A 20,888-nucleotide genomic window follows, 5' to 3' on the forward strand; every position below is an offset into this window, starting at 1 on the left:
TAAACATCATTCTTTTTGTCTTTGAATGCAAATATCATTTAATTACTTATTCACTTTTAATAAGAATCTGCATTAGGTTAAAAGAGATAAAAAGAGGCAGTAAACAATAGGTTCTGTGGAAAATATTGGTCTGAGTCTCACCAAGGGAAGTTTGATAGTGGTGTGTGTATGGGGTGGTGGTGGTGGGGAATCCCCCTCCAGCCAATCTGTCCAGTTGTACTTATGCTTAATTAGATCCTCAGACCAAGATCAGCGAGCATAGAAAAGGCAGCTATAAATCATGCCACCTGACAGACACACAAGAAACGGGGATAGAAAGGCACTAGCATATGGGCAGGAAATCTAGGTTGATTTATTTGCATTGAAACAAATTCAAGAGGGATCAGGGAACTCACAAGATTTATAAATTAATTCCCTGTGGCATCATAAAAGGCAGCAGTCTGACAATAGGAAGGATGAGTTAGATTTGATGCTAGACAAGAAGGGTAGAAAGAGCCTTATCAAATTGTAGTGAAGAATTTCCTACATCTGGAATTGATGACAAAAAAAAAAAAAAAAAACCAGATGGATGAAAAGAGACTGGGATGGATCCAGATTTCTCCACATTTCCCAACCTCTGGATTTCACTTACCTGCAATTAAGTAGAATTCATCAAAAAATATCTATTTCTTTACACAGTTCAAAAAAGGCTTCAAGGAGATAGTGAGTAATCAAAAATTTTCTCAATCTCAAAATGCAATATTTTGTAATGAAAGTAACAATACTTTCATAAAATAAGCACATTTTGATAGATTTAATAGATTTAATCCTTATACATGTCTTTCTTATGCTTTGTGACTACTTCTTTTTAAACGATTCCAGCAATTAGCAGATAATATAGCTATAGGTAGATGTGTTGATTTATCAAAATGTGTGTGGGGGGGAATTTTTTAGACTTCAACATTCATTTGATCTATCCACCCAATAATGTAGATGAGGAAGTTACAGCCTAAATAGGCAAATTAGGTAGCTTGTAGCCTGATTTATAAAAAAATAAAAACCAAATTAGCTAGCAACGAAAAAATCAAGAGATTTAAATAAAAAGCTAGATTCTCTGGGGAAAAATGGAGGCTTAGATAACAGAGTTTACACTGTTTATGGTCACAACAAGTGGAACTAAAGAGGCTGCCTCTGTAGACATAGCATGTGGCCCCTAGTTTATTAGTTTTTTTTCTCCTACTGCCTCACACCACTTCACTCACTTTTATTAATGATATCTGCCTGGCCCATATAGTGCTAGGGGCAGGCGCTATACTTTGCATGTAATAGTACTTTGTAAATTATGAAGTGCTGTCTGTATATTAGCTGATGGTGTTATTACTGCTCAAAGTTACACACTTATTTATCAATAGAGTGGGAGCTACACAGCCCATGTCTCATGGACTCAGTTTAGTGTTCTTTCTATAGTACCATGCTGTTTCATACAAATAAGAAAAGAAGTAACAGTTACAGAATGGGAATTCTTACATTTGAAGAAATAAAAAGAAAATGTCTTGGCTTATAATAAAGAGTAGATAAATTGTAGGACAATGAATAGAACAGTTTCTCTTTCTCTCTGCAACCTCCTTCTTTATCACTTTTCATTTTCTTCAACCTATGCCAAAGGGAGTATGAATACATGAATGAAGAAAGCACAGAATGGTTTTGCTAGTGATAAGAAAAAATAGTGAGGGCTGTAGGTAGTTCAGAGGTAAAAGGCTTGCCTAGTATGTGTGAGGCCCTGGATTTTGATCCCCAATGCTATACAAGATAAGTAAAGAAAGAAAAAAAAAATATTGATTTAATGGCTAGGAAATTCCAAACTACAAAGATAAAACTTTTTTTCTTGAGAGAGAGAGAGAGAGAGAGAGAGAGAGAGAGAGAGAGAGAGAATTTTTTTTAATATTCATTTTTTTTAGTTTTCAGCGGACACAACATTTTTGTTTGTATGTGGTGCTGAGGATCGAACCCGGGCAGCACGCATGCCAGGTGAGCGCGCTACCTCTTGAGCCACATCCCCAGCCCCAAAGATAAGTCTTGAAGCAAATATTAAAAGTATAGATTAGGCTGAGGAAGCAGAAGGCAATTCCAGAAGTGAGGACAGTGAATGGAAAATGCTACTATTTTGTTTCAAGTAAATCTGGATATCGTTAGCAAGAACAATCTAGATAAAATTACTTGGTTGTGGCTTAGAGGAAGAATTATTCATACTAAATACTTAACATACAAAAACTTAGAACTGAAGAGAGAATAATTTTAACATTAACATTTTTATTTGACCAAGTCAGTAAGAGCTATTGAATCATTAAATATAGACTAAATCACAATTTGCTATCAACTTCTGAATACTGTATATCCTAACCAAACAGAAGGTTTTCACTTTCTATGATAATAATTATAATGGTTTCCATCCAGCTGATGTTGCATAGAAGAGGTTGATACTTGTGTATACAGCAATACAGGATGAAGCTGGAGCTGCCAAGTGCAACATAAAAGGGAAACTATCAGTGCCTAGCATTAATGTGTTCTTTTTTTTTGTACCAAGGATTGAACTCAGGGGCACTTGGTCACTGAGCCACATCCTCAGCCCTATTTTGTATTTTATTTAGAAACAAGGTCTCACTAAGTTGCTTAGTGCCTTGGCTTTGTTGAAACTGGCTTTGAATTTGTAATCCTCCTGCCTTAGCTTCCCAAACTGCTGGGGATTACAGGAGTGCGCAACTGTGCTGGCTCAATGTGCTCTTTGAGGAATGACTGTCAGTCATGCCAAAAGCACCTGCACTAGCCAGGAACAGTAGTGCAAGCCTATAATCCCAGGGGCTTGGGAGGCTGAGGCAGGAGAATCATGAGTTCAAATTCATCAGCAAAAACGAGGTGCTAGGCAATTTACTAAGACACTGTCTCTAATAAAAAATGCAAAATAGGGCTGGAGATGTGGCTCACTGGCCAAGTGTCCCTGAGTTCAATTCTCCGTACAAATGTATAGATTTATATATAACAATGGTTGCATGAATGCTTTGGGGGCTGGTCTCAATATGAATAAGAATTTAAACAGCTTAGTGAGGTGGATGAATGTCCAAACATTTTACTTTCCACCAATAGTTTCTGTTTCCTTCCAGCTACTTTAATACATGATGTTTAATTTTCCTTTATTTACAACTTTGCAGCTTTACTGTTGTTCTCTTTTTATAGAATGTAAAATAATTTTATTGTTTTCTCTCCAATTTTCAACTAATTTTACTAGCATGAGTGGGTTTGTCCAATTGTCCCAGAATTGGTGACCAGGACTCAAAGATGATGACAAGTAAGAGCTATGCAACCCATACATGACAAAGACAGCTTAGTAAGAAGCGGCAAAACAAGCACTACTGTTACCAGTCCAGTAGCTTAGCATATGCCTTTGTACACAAGACAGATATGTGCTAACACTGGTGAAGGATTCCTCACATGGGGAGTTATCTGTTCATTCACAAGACTGCCTAAGCCAAAAAAGAGGGGCTCAAAGAGAACCTCCCTAAATATTGGGCATAAGAAAAGGAGAGACTTTTTAATCTCATTTTTTATCTCATTTTTTCATTTGGTATCTACTTAGGCATCATTTGCCTTGTGTATGCCTGAGAAGGAAAAAAAGAGAACTGGAGACAGATGAAAGGATGGACAGAGAAGTGTGAGGCGGCCTACAGAATCTTGCCATTTGGCATGTAAAGATTCACGAGTCTCCTGTGGGTCAAGTTACATAACCAAGTAGCCAGGTTTGTGTCTTTTGCCTCCTGCTTCATGCCAACAGGGTCAAGTTGGCTAGTGAAGCAGTGTCAGAGGACTCAAACAATACCCACAGGAGGAAGAAAAAGGAGGAGAGAAAGAGCACTTGTCCCTTTCTCACTGCAGGTCCCTTCAGTGAGCTAAGGGGAGAGAGAAAATGAAACAACTTTTTCTTTATTGTATGATCTGCTTTCTTACACCAGATTAAAATAGTCTTTTCTAGAGTTTAAGACAAATGTGGAATCATATAGTTAGTATGTACTTTTCTGTCTTCTTTTGATCAGTGTGTTTTTGAGATTTATCTATATTGTGTGTATGTGTAGTTCATTTCTATTTTATGCTGAGTAGCATTGCATTGCATGAGTCTGTTCATTCATTTGCTGTGGTAGCCAGCCTTCAAATTGGCCTCCAAGGATCTCATTCTCCAGTTGTTCACACCATTGTGTTGTTCCCTCCCATACTGTGCAAGTGTTGTTTACGTGAACAACGGAATAAAGCAGAAGTGATGGTGTGCTATTTTGTTTTAATTTTTTAGTTGTTGATAGACCTTTATTTTATTTATTTATATGCGATGCTGAGAATCAAACCCAGTGCCTCACACATGCCAGGCAAGAGCACTACTGCTGAGCCCCCGTCCCAGCCCAATGGTATGCTATTTTTGAGGTTAGATTATAAAAGATACTGGGTATTTCATCTTAGTTGCTCCCTTTTTCTCTTGTGGGTCACTTGCTTAGGGAAAAGCCAGCTATTGTGTTCTAACCAACTCTATGGAAGAACCATATGCTGAAAAGCTAAGAGTCACATGAAAAAATCTGGAATAGATCCTCTAGTCCTATTCAAACCTTCATGTGGCTGCAGGCCTGGCTGACAGCCTGACTGCAAACATAGAAGGGACCCTAAATCAGAACTACCTGCTAAGATGCTCCCCAATCTTGATCCTCAAAAACAGTATGAGACAATAAATAATTATTTCTTTTTTAAAATAAATATTTTTAGTTTTAGTTGGACATAATACCTTTATTTATTTTTGTGTGGTGCTGAGGATCGAACCCAGGGCCTTACACGTGCTAGACAAGCGCTCTACCACTGAGCCACAACCTTAGCTCTTAAGCTACTACATTGAGGGTAATTAAAAAAATATGTTTTTTAGTTGTCAGTAGACCTTTTATATTTTATTTATTTATTTATTTATATGAGATGTTGAGAATCAAACCCAGTGCCCAAAAGTGCTAGGCAAGCGCTCTACCACTGAGCTACATCCCCAGCCCCTGAGGGTAATTTTTTTTTTGTAGTAACAGATAACTAATATATATTGGCAACTGGGAATGAGATAGTTCTGTAACAAAACTTAAAATGTAGGAGTGAAGACCTGGGAAGACCTGAGTAGAGTGTTAGGGAAAATCCAATATTGCTGTGTGAAAGGGTAAAGTTTCTAAGCTGCAAAGCCTGAGTTAAAATGTAAAGGACTAGGTATTGTAAAGTTTCTGAACTGCACACAGAACCTGAAATTCCTGAGGCAGTTAAGATAATGCCCGGTACTGACCATTTAGTTGTTAAATAACCTGGACCCTGTGCAGTTTGGCACGTAGGCATTCAGGGCCCAAACCAATCAGTTTGAATGTATCCCCTCCTTAGGACTGACCTATCACTCCCGACCGACCTGTTCCCGCCAATGAATGTACTAATCATGTTTGAGAATTGTTGTTTGATTTTCCCGCGGTGTATGGTGATTTGTTAAAGGAGACTGTGATGTATGTAAAGTCCCTGCCCTCCCTAAAAAAGTGTACTTAAGCACTGCTCAACCCCTGCTCGGGGCTCTTGGCCGCTCTCCCGTCTTGAGTGAAACACCATTATGCAGATAAATAATCACAGTACAGGTGGTCCAGAGGAAGAAGAGATGGAGAAAGGCAAATAAAAGGCCTGTTTAATAATAGCTGGGCATGGTGACATGTGCCAGTGGCTTGAGAGGCTGAGGTAGGAAGATCACAAATTCAAGGCCAGCTTAAGTAATTTAGTGAGGCCCTTAAGCAACTTAGTGAGACCCTGTCTCAAAAATAAAAAAAATAAAAAGGGCTGGAGATGTGTTTCAGTGGTTATAAACACCTCTGGGTTCAACTCCTGGTAACCCGCAAAGCACTCCCCCCATAGAAAGGTCAAAGACAATTCTAAAAACAACAAGAAGAAAGAGATCACTTAAAAGTGAATCCATGTTAGGTTATTAGCATATTTCTCAGCAGAAACCTTGCAGTTCAGGAGAGAAGGGTCTGATATATTCATAGTGCTGAAAGGAAAAAAAAAAGTCTCATCCCAGAATATTATACCCAGTAAAGCTATCCTTAGGAAAGGATAAATAAAGAAGAAAGAGGGGGTGAAATGAAGTCCTTTCCAGATAAGCAAAAGCTATGGGACTCTGTCACCACTAGTCTGTCCTTACAGGAAAGAGAGTCCTTTAATCTAAATTAAAAAAGATAATTACTATTATAGAAACACAAGGAAAAAATATAAATTAACTAGTAGACATAAATTTATAATCAAATTCAGCATGCTCCATTTTTGCAATGGAGTATTTGGAGGTTAAAAGAACACAGTTAGGCATGGTGGTGCACACCTGCAATCCCAGCAACTTGAGAGGTAGAGCCTGGAGAATTGAGAGTTCAAGGCTAGCCTCAGCAACTTAGCAAGACCCTAAGCAACTTAGTGAGACCCTGTCTCAAAGTAAAAAATGAAAAGGGATGTTGATGTGGCTCAGTGATAAAGCACCTCACGGTTCAATCCCCAGTAATAACAAGAAGAAACAATACAAAACTGAGAGAAAGGCCATATTGTGACAATCACTGTGCTGTGGTTAAACAGACAGTATTAATGCTTTACAGGGTTCTATATTGAGTTTATATGAAATCTAGAGTGGGTGCCTGACAATCACAGAGAGGGCTTCTTCATGACTTACAGTCTGAACACATTGGTTGGCACCCACCACATCACATCTGGAATTTATTAGACAACCTTCAGTTTTTATTTTTTTTCATCAGCCCTGGCCCTTTCCTCTGATGCAGGCTCTCCAAGTATTGCTTTGCCATGAATGAGTCAAGGAGATAAGTCACCCTGGGTGTGAGTAATTGGGAATACATTAGGGATAACCCCCAAATCTGTATGTCCCTATTTCTTTACCTCTTTTTGAGGATAGGAATCACTCATGAATGCCAAGAACTTCTTAGGGCAGTGGCAGCTCTATTTACTGGAAGCCTGGTCAATGCTGACTGCTTCTCTGTTAGGAAATAGTCTTTAGATTGTGGCACATTCCAGCAATTCAAGGACTAGAAGCTTTAAATTAAAACAACATTGATGCCATATCCTCTTTCCAAAAGGCCTCTCCTTTGTCCAAAAGTTAGTACACACACTTAGAAGAATTAAAGAACTAAATGTCTTTAAAGAATTAAATGCCTTTGGCATGACTCCTTCCTTCTCGCTCATACCATCCCATTTTTGAGAGATAAAATGACCATAGGAAGAAATCCTAAGAACTATAAAACATTCAGGGCATATAGTTAGAAAAAGACACTGCATTTTTTTTTTCTTTTTGCTATGCTAGGGATCAAAGTTAGGGACTTCTGCATGCTAGGCAGGCTCTCTTCCCCTGAGTCACATCTCCAGCCTGTGGGAATCTTTACTCCTCTCTATGTTAAAATCAAAGATTAATTTCCTTAATTAAAAAAATTTAGATGTTGACTGACCTTTACTTTATCCATTTATTTATATGTGGTGCTGAGAATCGAACCTAGTGTCTTACACATGCTAGGCAAGTGCTCCACCACTGAGCCCCAGCCCAGCCCCTAATTTTCATCTCCAAAAACAGGAGAGACAAGTAATCAGAAGTCCCCTGTGAATGAGATACAATGTTCTGATCTACTAGGCATTCTATTCTATTTGACATGCTAGCGTGAAGGACCAACACTACTCAGATTATATGCTTATATAATTCAGGCTTAAAAAAGTTAAGTAGTATGACATTGTTAAGTTTATATACTCAAAATCAAGTGAACTTTCTTAAACCATAGTATTTTCATATTAATCAGCTTTGGACAGCCAATTTTCAGTTTTCAACTACTAGACAGATGTTAGTAATAATTATAATAATAATAATAAGAAATATTATTAGTAGTAATAACACATTCTTCCTATTTTACTTAATAAGCATTAAAAATATGAGATGATGATGTTCTCATCTTGCTAAACATTATTATAGGACACTGAAAAAGTTTTCTTTCTCTTGTAAATGAGCAATGGATTACTTTTCTGCTGGTCTATTATTTCTCCTATAGAGAAGGGATATATTTTGGTATTTTCCTCAGCCAAATCAGCTACATAAATAAATTTTTTGGGGGGAGAGCACCAGGCATTGAACACAGCGGCAACTGACCACTGAGCCACATCCCAAGCCCTAGTTTATATTTTATTTAGAGATAGGATCTTACTGAGTTGCTTGGCACCTCCCTTTTGCTGAGGCTGGCTTTGAACTTGCAATCATCCTGCCTCACCTCCTGAGCTGCTGGGATTACAGGCATGCGCCACAGCGTCTGACAAATATAAACTCTTTTAATAATCAGTTCTAATATTTATCTACAAAAATACCTTTATTGTATAAATACTTATAAATTTAAACAGCCAAGGTACTACCAATTGCTGACTGATCTCTCTATATAGAAAAGAAGACATTCTTTATTTTAAAAGTTCTTTCCCAGTCCAATTACTCAGGGCAGAAGAGTATATTTAAGAAGCCAAAATGTATAGAAAATGTGACTGAGGATGTAGGATATGACATAAGAAGATAGGATTGTTGATACTGCAAATTGTACAGGACTAGTCAGTGAAGATATTAAAGTTAAAGCAAGGAATTAGATTTGAAAACTCAGCTTTCTCATTATTTTCAAAAGGACAATCTTTCCCCCATTTTATAACTGTGATAAAATATACCTATTTTAAGCATATAAAGTGTATGGGTCTATGAAATATAGTAAGTATTAAATTTTGGAGAGTTTTAAGGTTGGAAAGGGCAAAACTCTATTCATACCTTCAAACACTATTCAACCCTGAATAACAAGAAATCTCTTAATAAAAATATAGTTAAATGCCTTTGTAATAAGAACACAGTTGGATATAAGAAATTCAAATAGGTAGAATTTCACTAATTTCTACTAGCCATAGTATAAAATTAAGAAATGTTCTCATGGAAGACTTATGACATCTTCTAAACCAGCCCTGTTACCAATAATACTCTTGTGAAAGTCAAAATCTCTAATTATGAAAATTAACTGAATACCATTGTCAGATGTCTAATATGAAATACAAGACCCTAAAGTATACACTGGCAAGACAAATGTGGAGAAAATGGTGTGAAAGCTGGTCTCTTGGTCCCCTCCCTGGGCCCCTGACATTACTAATACCTGCTGTTTGAGCTGCTGTACCAGGCGATCCTTCTCACGTTTAAGTGCAGCCACTTCCTCTTGGGTCTTTTTCTTAGAGGACGAAAGTTCTAAAAGAGCTATATTGGCATCTTTCTCACTAATGGCAGCCAGAAGAGCTTCTTGCCTGAAAAAGAAAGAAAATGCATTTTCATTTAACCCTTGTAACAATTCTTTGAAGTTATCATTACCCTCATTTTATGTATGATAAAACCAAGGCTTGGAGAGTTTATGTAGTTTGCTTAAGTTCACACTTGGGTATATGGTACAGCAAGAAACCCAATTCAGGTTTTTCTGATTCTAAATGTTTTTATATTATTATATTGCCATATTAATTCAAGGATTCTTACATAATATTAAATGAAATAATCCAGTCATAGAAGGAAAAATATTGCATGATTTCACTTACATGAGGTTATCTATAATTGTCAAACTCATGGAATCCTAGAATGTACCATAGAGATTACCAGGGGCTAAAGGAAGGGAGAAATAGAGAATTGTGAATCAAGGCATAATTTCTCAATTTTGCAGGATCACAATTCTCAGAGACCTGCTGTACAACATTTTTCTTGTAGTTAACAACATACTGTTTTGTACATTTAAAAATTTAACAGCGTGGATCCAGGTTAAATACTCTTATCTTAAAAATCAAAAATTTTTAAATGTTTAATCTTTGGAAAAACTACATACATAGTTTTCCTTTTGTGCTGGAGAATCACACCCAGGGCCTGGCATATGCTAGGCAAGTGTTCTATCACTGAGCTAAATTGCCAGCCTAATAATAATAACTAAGGGAGCTGGGGTTGTGGCTCAATGGCAGAGCACTTGCCTTGTACATATGAGGCCCTGGGTTTGATCCTCAGCACCACATAAAAATGAATAAACAAAGATATTGCATCCATCTATAACTAAAAAATATTTTTAAAAACAGTAACAACTTAGTATTTCATTAAAAAAGAAAAAAAAGAGTTTCTAGATATAACTATGTTTAAACTTGAAAAATAAAGTTAGTGACTTTTTTTTGTTTAGTAAGAGTAGTCCTGTCTCCTCTGTTTCATCCATGTAACCCTAACCCATTTATTTGATAAGTATGTGTAGCTTCCAGGCAAACTAAGACATTAACTTTGACACTGAAAACATTTTCATGTATAGAATATATAACAAATTGTTAACCTTAGTAAAGTGAATTTAGAAACAAAGCCTATATTCTTGAGGCACTCTGGAGATTGGTAATTATTTTTATCTCATTAATGCAATAAGTTTTTATTGGCAATGATCCACACACTTTCAAATAGTAATTTAAACTTCATAGATTCCTTGTGGTTTGGCTAACTACTTGTGGTTCATGTCCAGAAGGAAAAGGAGTAGATTTAGTAGTGAGGTGGATATAAGAAACTTACGAAATAATCAGAATAAAGTTGGTGAACAATTTAGTCTCACAGTCCAAAATGCATTCTTCAGTAGTTCATCTTTTATGTAAAAAGACAGATTTGATTTACAAGAACTATATAAGTGGCCTGAGCCTTTGACCCGAGGAAATGCTGAATCTGAGAATGTACTGCCCAAGCTTAACTCTGCTTCTGTCTTTTGTTAAGATAATTGAACTTCAATAGCAGTCATATGGAAGAGTTTTAGTTAAGCCACAAACTGGAAGACTATCATTTGAATATTCTAAGGGATATTCTTTATTCTGGATGGGATGATGTACAGAACTCTGAATAAGCAATACTAACAAATGGAGGATATAGATGAGCTTACATCATGGAAATGAAGATTTGTTTAACTAGTATTTGCTATTGGAAAGGAAGATCCTCATGGATCCCAGTATCACTTTCCACTGTCCCCACACTATGTAATTCTAAGAAAGGCAGATGGCTTAAACCAGGAGGCTCCAGTCAACACCAGAGGGATAATGACAGTCTAAATATAGCCAATGGCCACTTGAAAAAAATATGTTAAGTGGTGAAATGAGCGTAAAGGTGAAGGAGTTCAAGATGGTCTAACTATGCAGTTTCCTGTTACTTGCTGTCATCTGTTCCCTTTTGGGAAGCTCAAAGACTGACAAAGTTGAAATGAAAAGAGTGCTTTCTCAAAAAGGGCGCTGCATTTCTTTGCACTAGGAGTCAGAATCACACACTTAGTAGCAGGCAAACAGCAAAAGATGAATGAAAAATTTCATTCTATCTAAATCTAGATATCTAGGTTGAGTAATCAACACTTTCAATAAATGCCAAATATGAAAGTGATAGCATTTGAGTTACTACTTTGTGTTTAAGGAAAGTATCATAATATGAAATATTAGAATTAATTGTATATTGTTGAAGCATCTTTATTAAATTCTAAATTCTTTCACATGATATGCTTGCTAGCTAGTATATAGTACGGTACAGTTAATCTCTGGGGCAAATGTCAAATTTTCAAGAATATGATATATAATATGATATAACAGGTGATTATTTACATTTCAAATTTCAAAATTGTAAAGGATGTACCTACCACAGGAGTCCAAGCCCCTGGAATAATGATTTTCTAATAAGATGAAACTGTTTCTATAATATATTCAAATAAAAATTTTATTATGTCATTGATGCTATTTATTTTCTACTGAGGAATGATAATTATGCTGTATACTGCACAGAATCAAACTTTTCCTCACTATACCCATGAATTCTCATCCTCTAAAAATTCCCTAGCACATGATCATACTCTTTTCATTTGAAAACTGTATTGTTGATATGAATTTCTACAATTGTATATGTCTAAGAAATGTAACTCACAGTTAAGAGAATAAAGTGTTTTGATTATGTGCTGTACATGTCATATCAATTTTGGATAATGTCAATATCTCTTTTAGGCTTTCCTTTTATTTTTGGAAAAGGATGGAATTTATTAAAATTGTTTTCTTGGTTAAAATTTTGGTAAATCTGAAATGAATACCACTGAAACCAAGGGAAAACCTGAATAAACCTTGTAGCTTCGCTTGTTTTTAGTTAATTTACTTTTATTGTCAATTTTAGAGGTCACACAACCAAGAAATAGACTCCTGTTAGCTTTGCTATAAATAACACATCTAATATATGGGTTATGATGGTGATAGTTACCTATGTTGTTTTCTAGGGTACCTCAAACCAGTTGAAATCACTGACTCTTCACTTAGGTCTGTGCAAGTGTCCCATGTGTGACCTTATGACTTCAGAGGGCCCCAAATTCCCCCTTCAGGGAATGGTAATACAGTCATTTTCTAAACATACGTCCTATGAAGAACTAAGATGTTTGATTATGCAAGCAGAGACCACCTTTCCTTATCTCCAATCACCTTTCCCCATACCTCAGAATACCCTGTGTCCCACAAATAACCTAAACCCTATCCTCCCGAAGGCAGATTTGAGAGTTGGGGCTCCTGGCTTCTCACATTTGGTCAGCTCATGAATAAACTCTTTCTGTTTTACAAATCTTGTCCTTTTGGTGATTAGCATACTGTGCAGTAAGCACAAGAGGCCTCGTTTGGTAACACTATCAGAAAGAAAAATCTCTTAAAAACATTCTGGAAGATCAGTAAGGATGTGAAAATAAACACTATAAGTCATAGCTCATGGGAAATAAGAAAATTGTTAATTTCCTAATATACTTCATTAAAAGGACCATGTAGTATAGTTGAATCTACATGGTTAAGTTTTACACAGGACACTCAAACATATCTAGACTAAAAATTTTTGTTAAGAATGCTACTTTTCAGAGGTAAAGGAATTCAAATTAGAAAAAAAATTGTGAAAAGATTCTTATTTTAACCTATTTAATACAATTATTTCTTTATAAAAATATATTTTCTGATACAGATAATACACATACATTGAAGAAAACTGAAAGACTTGAAAATAAAGGAAATTAAAAAATACAAAAAGCAATTCCTTTGTAAACAGAGTCATTGGCTTGAGATCTAGAACTACTGCTAAGGATATTTTAAAGAAATTGAACCTTAATAGGGGTTAATCATTGACTCAGAGCTTTCCTAACTGAAGATTATCCACAGAAAAATGAGACTTGCTAGTGCAGCACATTCTGACTTTGTTTCCCATGAGCCTGAGGGAGTAACATGAGCACATAAAATGCAAAAGGTAATAAACGTATGTCACAAGCCCAGAGCAAAATAAAAACTTCACTGTTCTTCCTGTCAAATCACTCTTGTTCTGTGTCTTTTCCTTAATTACCAAAAGGGGGGAGGGAGAAAAAGAAAAATGTGGATACAAAACCTTTCAAGTGATTAGTTATCTGCTAATGCATGAAGAACATGCCATTATTACTAGCATAATGAGTAGGTAGCAACAGAAATCCTACCAACTTTAGGTCATTACAATGGTGCTTCTATCCCTGGTGCTTTCAACTATCAGACTAGTTGAGCTTGCCCTTTGACCTGCACATTTTAATAGAATCAAGATGGTTCTAAAAGTACTCTGCTGTGGGGTTTAAGCTTCAGAAATAGTAGGACTACCCTTCTGTCCCCTTACCCTTGCTGGGAAAAATTCAGAAACTGGAGCCAAATATTAAAGGCAAATGGAGCTCTAATTCCTTTTGATAATTTCTGAATTCTTGAGAACACAACATTTGCCTTCTATTGACAATAAATAAGAGATGTGTAATCAATGTTGAAATGATGATGGTTAACAATGTAGCAGTGTATCCCTAACTATGCATGCTATGAATTAAGGGATGTTACTGAAGTTTACCATTCCCTCTTCCTCTAAATAAGCATTTCAAATTGAACAGCTGTATAATCATGTATTAAAAATTCCATAATTCTGAAAATATCAGGAAAAAGACCTGATAAAATGGCTTCGGACATTTTAATGTCATGGACATGTAGGCATAGTTATAGTTACTATAACAGAGGTTAAATCTGAAATCTAGATTCTCTTATTGATGCATTAAATAAACGTTTGATTTTTCTGCCTTCTTTATTTGATAGGTAACCAATTAGTTATCCAGAGTGTGTAGTAGATTACCAGGACATTACTTTTACTACTTGGTCATTTCCTTCAGTTACATTTTTCTCCTACTTTCCTTGAAGAAGTTTCAGAGAAGATGGTAGATGCACTATCCATTTAAACTCTGTGAAAGTTACAGTCTGGGCGAACTGCTATGGGCAAACCTGAAGGAAATGCCTGATCTCTCAAATATTGGTCCCTGTGCATCATATTATATCCCTCAAGGTCACCTTTTATTTACATATCCAGAAATATCTTTAATGTAAAATGTCAAAATTAAATTGACTTTTCCTTCCACCATCACAAATAAACCTTTCAATGTTAATAGAACCACAAATTCCTGTGTCCCTAAGTGGACAATCTTTAAATTAATTTTATGTTTTCTTTGCTTCCCATGGTCTTTATTCAAGTTTTTCGATTCTTTCTTTCTAATACTTTCTTTTCTCTCCCTTCCTTCCTCTTTCTGTCTTTCTTTGTGGTGCTGCAGATCAAACTCCATGCTTGTCACATGCTAGGCAAGTGCTCTACCGCTGATATATCTATCCCTAGCACTTTTAAATTTTTTTATTTGAGATAGTTAAAAAATTTTTTTAAAAAGTTAAGACAGGAGAATTGCTCAGGTTGGCCTCAAACTTGTACCCCTCTTGCTTCAGCTTCCCATGTAGCTGGGATTACTGATAGGCACCACTGGAAGTCACTGGTTTGTATGAGCTTGGTCACTATTGTAGTCATTACTACCCTTCTACGTTGGGCCTCTAGTATACTTAAAGCTTCTTTTTTGGTCTTCCCATAATTTAATACTGTCCTACTTTTCTGAGGTCATTTTCTCTTACCACATCGGATGCTTTAGCCTACATTTAGAACCGCCCACAATTTTCAACCCATTTCTCACTGTTCTCCAACAACTTTCTCTGCCAATAGAATGTCTACTAATTTTCACTTAGATTCATGCTATGCTTCTATCTCAGGTGCATATAGCTTTGTCTCGTTAAAGATCTAGCTCTGTTTGTGACTAATTTCTCTCTTCAGCATCTCCTTTCAGCACTTTCACAGTTTGGATCATATTAACAGGAAATTACTCTGTAAATGTCCTTCAATTCTTCTACATTTGCAAAGTCTCTCCCCCAATGACAGTAATTTTATTTTTTATAATTTTTAAATGATTCTAGGAACTTATTTGACTTTCAATTTATTTACTCATTTTTTCAAAATTTTACTTTGAATTTACAACATATATAATTAACAGCCAAACATGGTGGCACATGCTTGTAATCTTAACTACTTGGGAGCCTGAGGTAGGAAAGTTGCAGGTTTGAGGCAGGCAGCCTGGACAACTTGGTGAGACCCCCATCTCAGAAAAACAAAAATAAAAATGCAAAAAGGGCTGGGTATGTACTTGAGTGGCAGAGTGCTTTCCTAGCAGTGTCTGCTCCTGAGTTTAATCCATAGTACTGTAAAAAAATGAAACAAAAACCAAAAAATCCTCACAAAACACAAAATCTACCATCTTAACCATTTTAAAATGAATGGTTTAGTAGGGCTAAGTACATTTACAAACTGTACAACCAATCTCCAGAACTCTTTTAACCTTGCAAAATTGAAATCATACCCATTAAACAATAATTCCTCATTTCCCCATCCCCAACTCCTGGTAACCATTATTCTATTTTTTATGTCTATGAATTTGACTACTCTAGGTATTCATGTTAGTACATGTAGTTTATCTTTTTGTGATTGGCTTATTTCACTTGGTGTAATGTTTTTGAGATTCATCCATGTTGTAGCAAACAACAGAATCTTTTTTCTCTCCTTTTTTTTTTTTTTGAGGTGTGGGGGTACCTAGAATTGAACTCAGGGGCACTTAACCACTGAGCCACATTTCCAGCTCTATTTTGTATTTTATTTAGAGACAAGGTCTCACTGAGTTGCTTAGTGACTTGCGTTTGCTGAGGCTGGCTTTGAACTCACAATCATTTTGCCTCAGCCCCCCAAGCCACTGGGATTACAGGTGTGTGCCACTGTGCCCAGCAGAATCTTATCTTTTGATGTTGAATAATACTCCATTGCACATACAGACCACATTGTATTTATCCATTTGTTCTTCATGGGCAGTTGGGTTGTTTCCAACTTTTAGTTATTGTGAATAATGCTGCTATATTTAAAATTTCAAAAATATCTTCCTTACAGAGTCTCAGTTCATGGTTCTGAAAACCAAGAGCTTTCAAATATTGTTTATTTTTGGCACTGCATGCACCTAAACTATTTATAATTTTAAGATTTTACTTAGGGCTATACTATCTATATTCTTTAAACTCTGATATAATTTGCCAGTCTTCTTTGTTTGCCCAAATCCTTTGCTTAAGAAATATCTAGAGGGGCTGGAATTGTGGCTCAGTGGCAGAATGCTTGCCTTGCACATATGAGGCACTGGGTTCGATCCTCAGAATCAAATAGAAATAAACAAATAAAAATAAAGGTATTGTGTCCATCTACAACTAAATAAATAAATAAACAAACAAACAAACAAATAAATAAATAAATAAGAAATAGCTGGAACTATAGACCCCAGTGAAAGCATAAATGTCAAGAATAGTTCTGGGCATAGGTAGACTTTGAATAAGTACATATATATTGATCCAATAGCTCCTCAAATTCTGACTTTATTTCTATCTGTTATGGTGGTTTCCTAAATGTTGCAGTGTTTTGTCATTTATTTTGAAACTGTAGCTTTAAGGCTTAAAAAAAAAAAAAGCCGGTAGCATATAAAGCAAGTAAGCAGAGAGTTGAGTAAGACATATCAAGTTCTGGAAATATGAAAGAAATCAAGACTGGAAACAGACCACCAGCTTTGGCCAATTTACATTACATTTAAAGAAAGAGTTATATTTTCTCTAATTAGACGGATGACAACCAAAATACTAGATTCAATGCTAGATGTCACAATTCAAAAGGCAGTGCAAAAGTAAATTGTAAACAAAGGAAGACGACAGGTGGGGTTATAAAAGGGCATGCTAATCCAAAAAGGTTTTCTAAAATCTAGCATAAAAACTGGTATATTTTACAGGTTTGTTCTGCAAAAACAGGATACTAAATCCTTATTTCACTAGAGAGCACAAATGACACAAACAGGATGGTCACAAAAATATAGATTTCGGTTTATAAAATGAACTAACACTTGACAATAAGCAGAAATGGAAAGCCTTATGACCAGATATTTAAAGAGATTATCATAGGTATTGTATAAGTGACTTTGTTTTGAGTAGTAATTTTTAAAAAAGATTTTAATATAGCTAAGGAAGTCAAATCAATGCATGGTATCAATGCATGGTATGAGTAGTAAATGATAAAATAATACAGATAGGGAAATCATACTAGAATGAGGATGTAGGAATTGTGAAGGGCCCCAATTTGAACAGTAATAAAAAAGACAGAGAAGCCTGGTACGGTGGCGCATGCCTGAAATCCAGCAGCTTGGGAGGCTGAGGCAGGAGGATCATGAGTTCAAAACCAGCCTTGGTGACTTAGCAAGGCCTTCGGCAACTCAGAGAGACCCTGTCTCTAAATAATAGGGCTGGGGTTATAGAGCACTTGCCTAGCATGTGTGAGGCCCTGTGTTTGATCCCCAGCACCACATAAAGAAAAATAAATGAAGGTATTGTGTCCATCTACATCTAAAAAAATAAATAAATAAAAAACATATATATATTATATATATATGAATGAAGCTGGGATGTTGCTCAGTGGGAAAGAGCCCCTGGGTTCAGTCCCCAGTACCAACAAACAAAAAGAAAGTGGCAAAAGTTATGTGGTTATGTGTGAGGACACATTGTGTAACTGGATGAGAGGGTTTCTACAGGGTGAAGAGATACCCTGAAACAGCAGCTTTAAATCAGAGCAGGCATGGTCTGGAATAGCAGCCTAAGGAATGAACACAGGCCATGGACTCCTGACAGACAGACTCAAAAATGCTGCCCAAGAAATGATCTGATTCTGAACATAATACTTAGAAGCATCAAAAATTCTAGAGGCAGAAAGCAAGGTTTTAGACTGAGCTGGAGGCCAAGAGGAGAGTTTAGAAGATCCTGGCAGCAGAAGTCCAGGCGCTACTGCTAGAGATATGAGTAGAAATCGTATATTACAGAAATTATTTCTAAAGAATGAAGAACAAAATGCTACTGTCTGACTCCTAGATTCAACAGTTCCAGATAGGACTGTAAGTGAAAAATTGCTATTCCATTCAATGAATATTGCAACACAAAATCCTATAACACAGGCTTTGATCGTGGTGGGCAGAACCTTTCAAATGTTACCTGATATAGAGTATTGAGAGCATCTACTCCAATAGTATATGTGGAGGTTCTACCTAGTATAACCTTCTTGTAGCACATGGCAAGTTGTTTAAGAGCACAATTTCTGAATCCTCTCATATTTTATATCTGTCATTGTCTTCTTTTAAAAAAAATTTTTTTTAGTTGTTGACAGACTCCTCCTTTTTAAAACTTATTTATATGTGGTGCTAAGAATAGAACCCAGTGCCTCATATATGCCAGGCGTGTATGTCACCACTAAGCCCCAGCCCCATATCTGTCTTCTTAAACACAGGAAAGGAACTAGAAATATATTGACATGAGAAGAAATACAAATTATACCAATGGGACTGACTTTCATTTCACAGAACTCCTTGAAAAAAAATTGTTGGTAATTATAGCTCAGTAAATAAGCTGATTGGAAAAAAAATGGTGTGAAAATGTGTATTCAGTGTTTTTCTTCACTTTTGCTGAAAAATGAACATGGTAATATATCTAGTGCACTGCAGATTATGGTAAGCTTGTAAAACTTAGTTTTATTGTTATACTGATACTTCTTCTGTTATGAAGCTTCTGTTTGCTCCTCAAATTGGCCAAACCTGACTTTTGTTAGGAAAATAAGTTTATATCTTCTCTATTTATTTAAAAATATAATACACTGTACCTCAATAAAGTTAATTCTAAAATTATAAAGATCTTCTGAATGAGGAATTTTTTTAACCTAGCAAACACAATAACTATAAGCACAATATTTTTATTGTGGTAAAATATACATAACACAAAATTTGCCACTTTAATCTTTGTGTGTGCATGTACGTGTGTGTGTGTGTGTGTTTGTGTTTTACTGGGGCTCAAACCCAGGGTCTTATGCATGGTAGGCAAGGTTCTACTACTGAGCTACAGTCCCAGCCCCATTTTAACCATTTTTAAGTGTATGGTTTAGTGGCATTAAGTACAGCCACAATGTTAGACAACTATCATCTCCATCCCTCTCTGCAGCCTTTTCATCTTCCCTAACAAAAACTCGTGCGTATTAAGCACTAACTTCCCCTTCTCTCCCTGCCTCTAGTAATCACCATTCTACTTTTTGTCACTATAAATCTGACTATTCTAGGTTCCTCATATAAGTGAGACAATATAGTATTTGTTTTACCTAGCTTATTTTACTTAGCATAATGTCTACAAATACAATAAGTTTTATGCTCCCATGTTTAAATGACCTTGATACAAAATGCTCTATATGTATTTTTCCCCATGCCTTTTTTTCAAATTTATTTACTATATTTTCAAACAACCAAAAAAAAAAAAAAGGGAGGAGGAGGAGAAAAGAAAAATAGATTTCTAGAAATCCATGAATTCTACTTAGCCATTGTTGGACTAAGGAGGAGGAAAGCTAGATGAGATGAACTGGAGAAGCACTGGCAAGACTTAGTGTACAGTGGCACCTTAGGAGTTCTGATATCCTTTCTTATCAAGTTTAGTTAAAAAACACAATATATGACCATAGCTTCTATGCTGGTAGACTGGATACTATATAATAGTGAATAATTTGTTTTTTGTTACTTAATGTTAAATATAATTTATAGTCATATTGAAAAGCCAATTTGAGAAACTGGAGATGATATTTATATAGTTATAGAATTTGATTAATATTCAAGGATAATCTTCTATAGGGTAAAGAAAAAAATTAACAGAAAACAACATCAATTCAATAAAGAGTCTGCTATAGTTTGAATATTTGCCTCCCCCCAAATTCACACCGCTTTTTTTTTGAGGGGGGAGGGGGAAGTACTGGGGATTGAACCCAGAGGTGCTTAATCACTGAGCCACAGTCTTTTTTTTTTTTTTTTTTTTTTTTTTTAAGAGAGGGAGAGTTGGGCTGGGAATGTAGCTCAAGCGGTAGCGCGCTCGCCTGGCATGCATGCGGCCCCAGGTTCGATCCTCAGCACCACATACAAACAAAGATGTTGTGTCCGCCGAAAACTAAAAAAAGAATATTAAAAAATTCTCTCTCTCTCTCTCTCTCTCTCTCTCTGAGAGAGAGAGAGAGAGAGAGAGAGAGAGAGAGAGAGAGAGAAAGAGAGAATGAGAATTTTTTAATATTTATTTTTTAATTTTCGGTGGACACAACATCTTTATTTTATTTTTATGTGGTACAGAGGATCGAACCCAGCACCCCGCGCATGCCAAGCGAGTGCATTACCGCTTGAGCTACATCCCCAGCCCCACAGTCTCTTTTTTTTGAGACAAGGTCTTGCTAAGTTGCTTAGGGCTTCATTAAATTGCTGAGACTGGCTTTGAACTTGTGATCATCCTGTCTCAGGCTTCCAAGTTTCTGGGAGTATAGGAATGCCCCACTG

General features: G+C 36.1%; 1 protein-coding gene across 5 annotated transcripts in view; it reads right to left on the reverse strand.

Moving 5' to 3' along the window:
* Positions 1–20,888, reverse strand: part of Erc1 (ELKS/RAB6-interacting/CAST family member 1) — a 522,872-nt gene that overhangs the window by 117,631 nt on the left and 384,353 nt on the right. For all 5 annotated transcript variants that reach the window (XM_077798217.1, XM_077798220.1, XM_077798218.1 and 2 more), the window contains one exon: positions 9,222–9,366. In XM_077798217.1, coding sequence (XP_077654343.1) covers positions 9,222–9,366 — 145 coding nt within the window. The remainder of the gene's footprint in view (positions 1–9,221; positions 9,367–20,888) is intronic.

This window comes from Urocitellus parryii, chromosome 5 (assembly GCF_045843805.1).
Source record: "Urocitellus parryii isolate mUroPar1 chromosome 5, mUroPar1.hap1, whole genome shotgun sequence".
Lineage (NCBI taxonomy): Eukaryota > Metazoa > Chordata > Mammalia > Rodentia > Sciuridae > Urocitellus > Urocitellus parryii.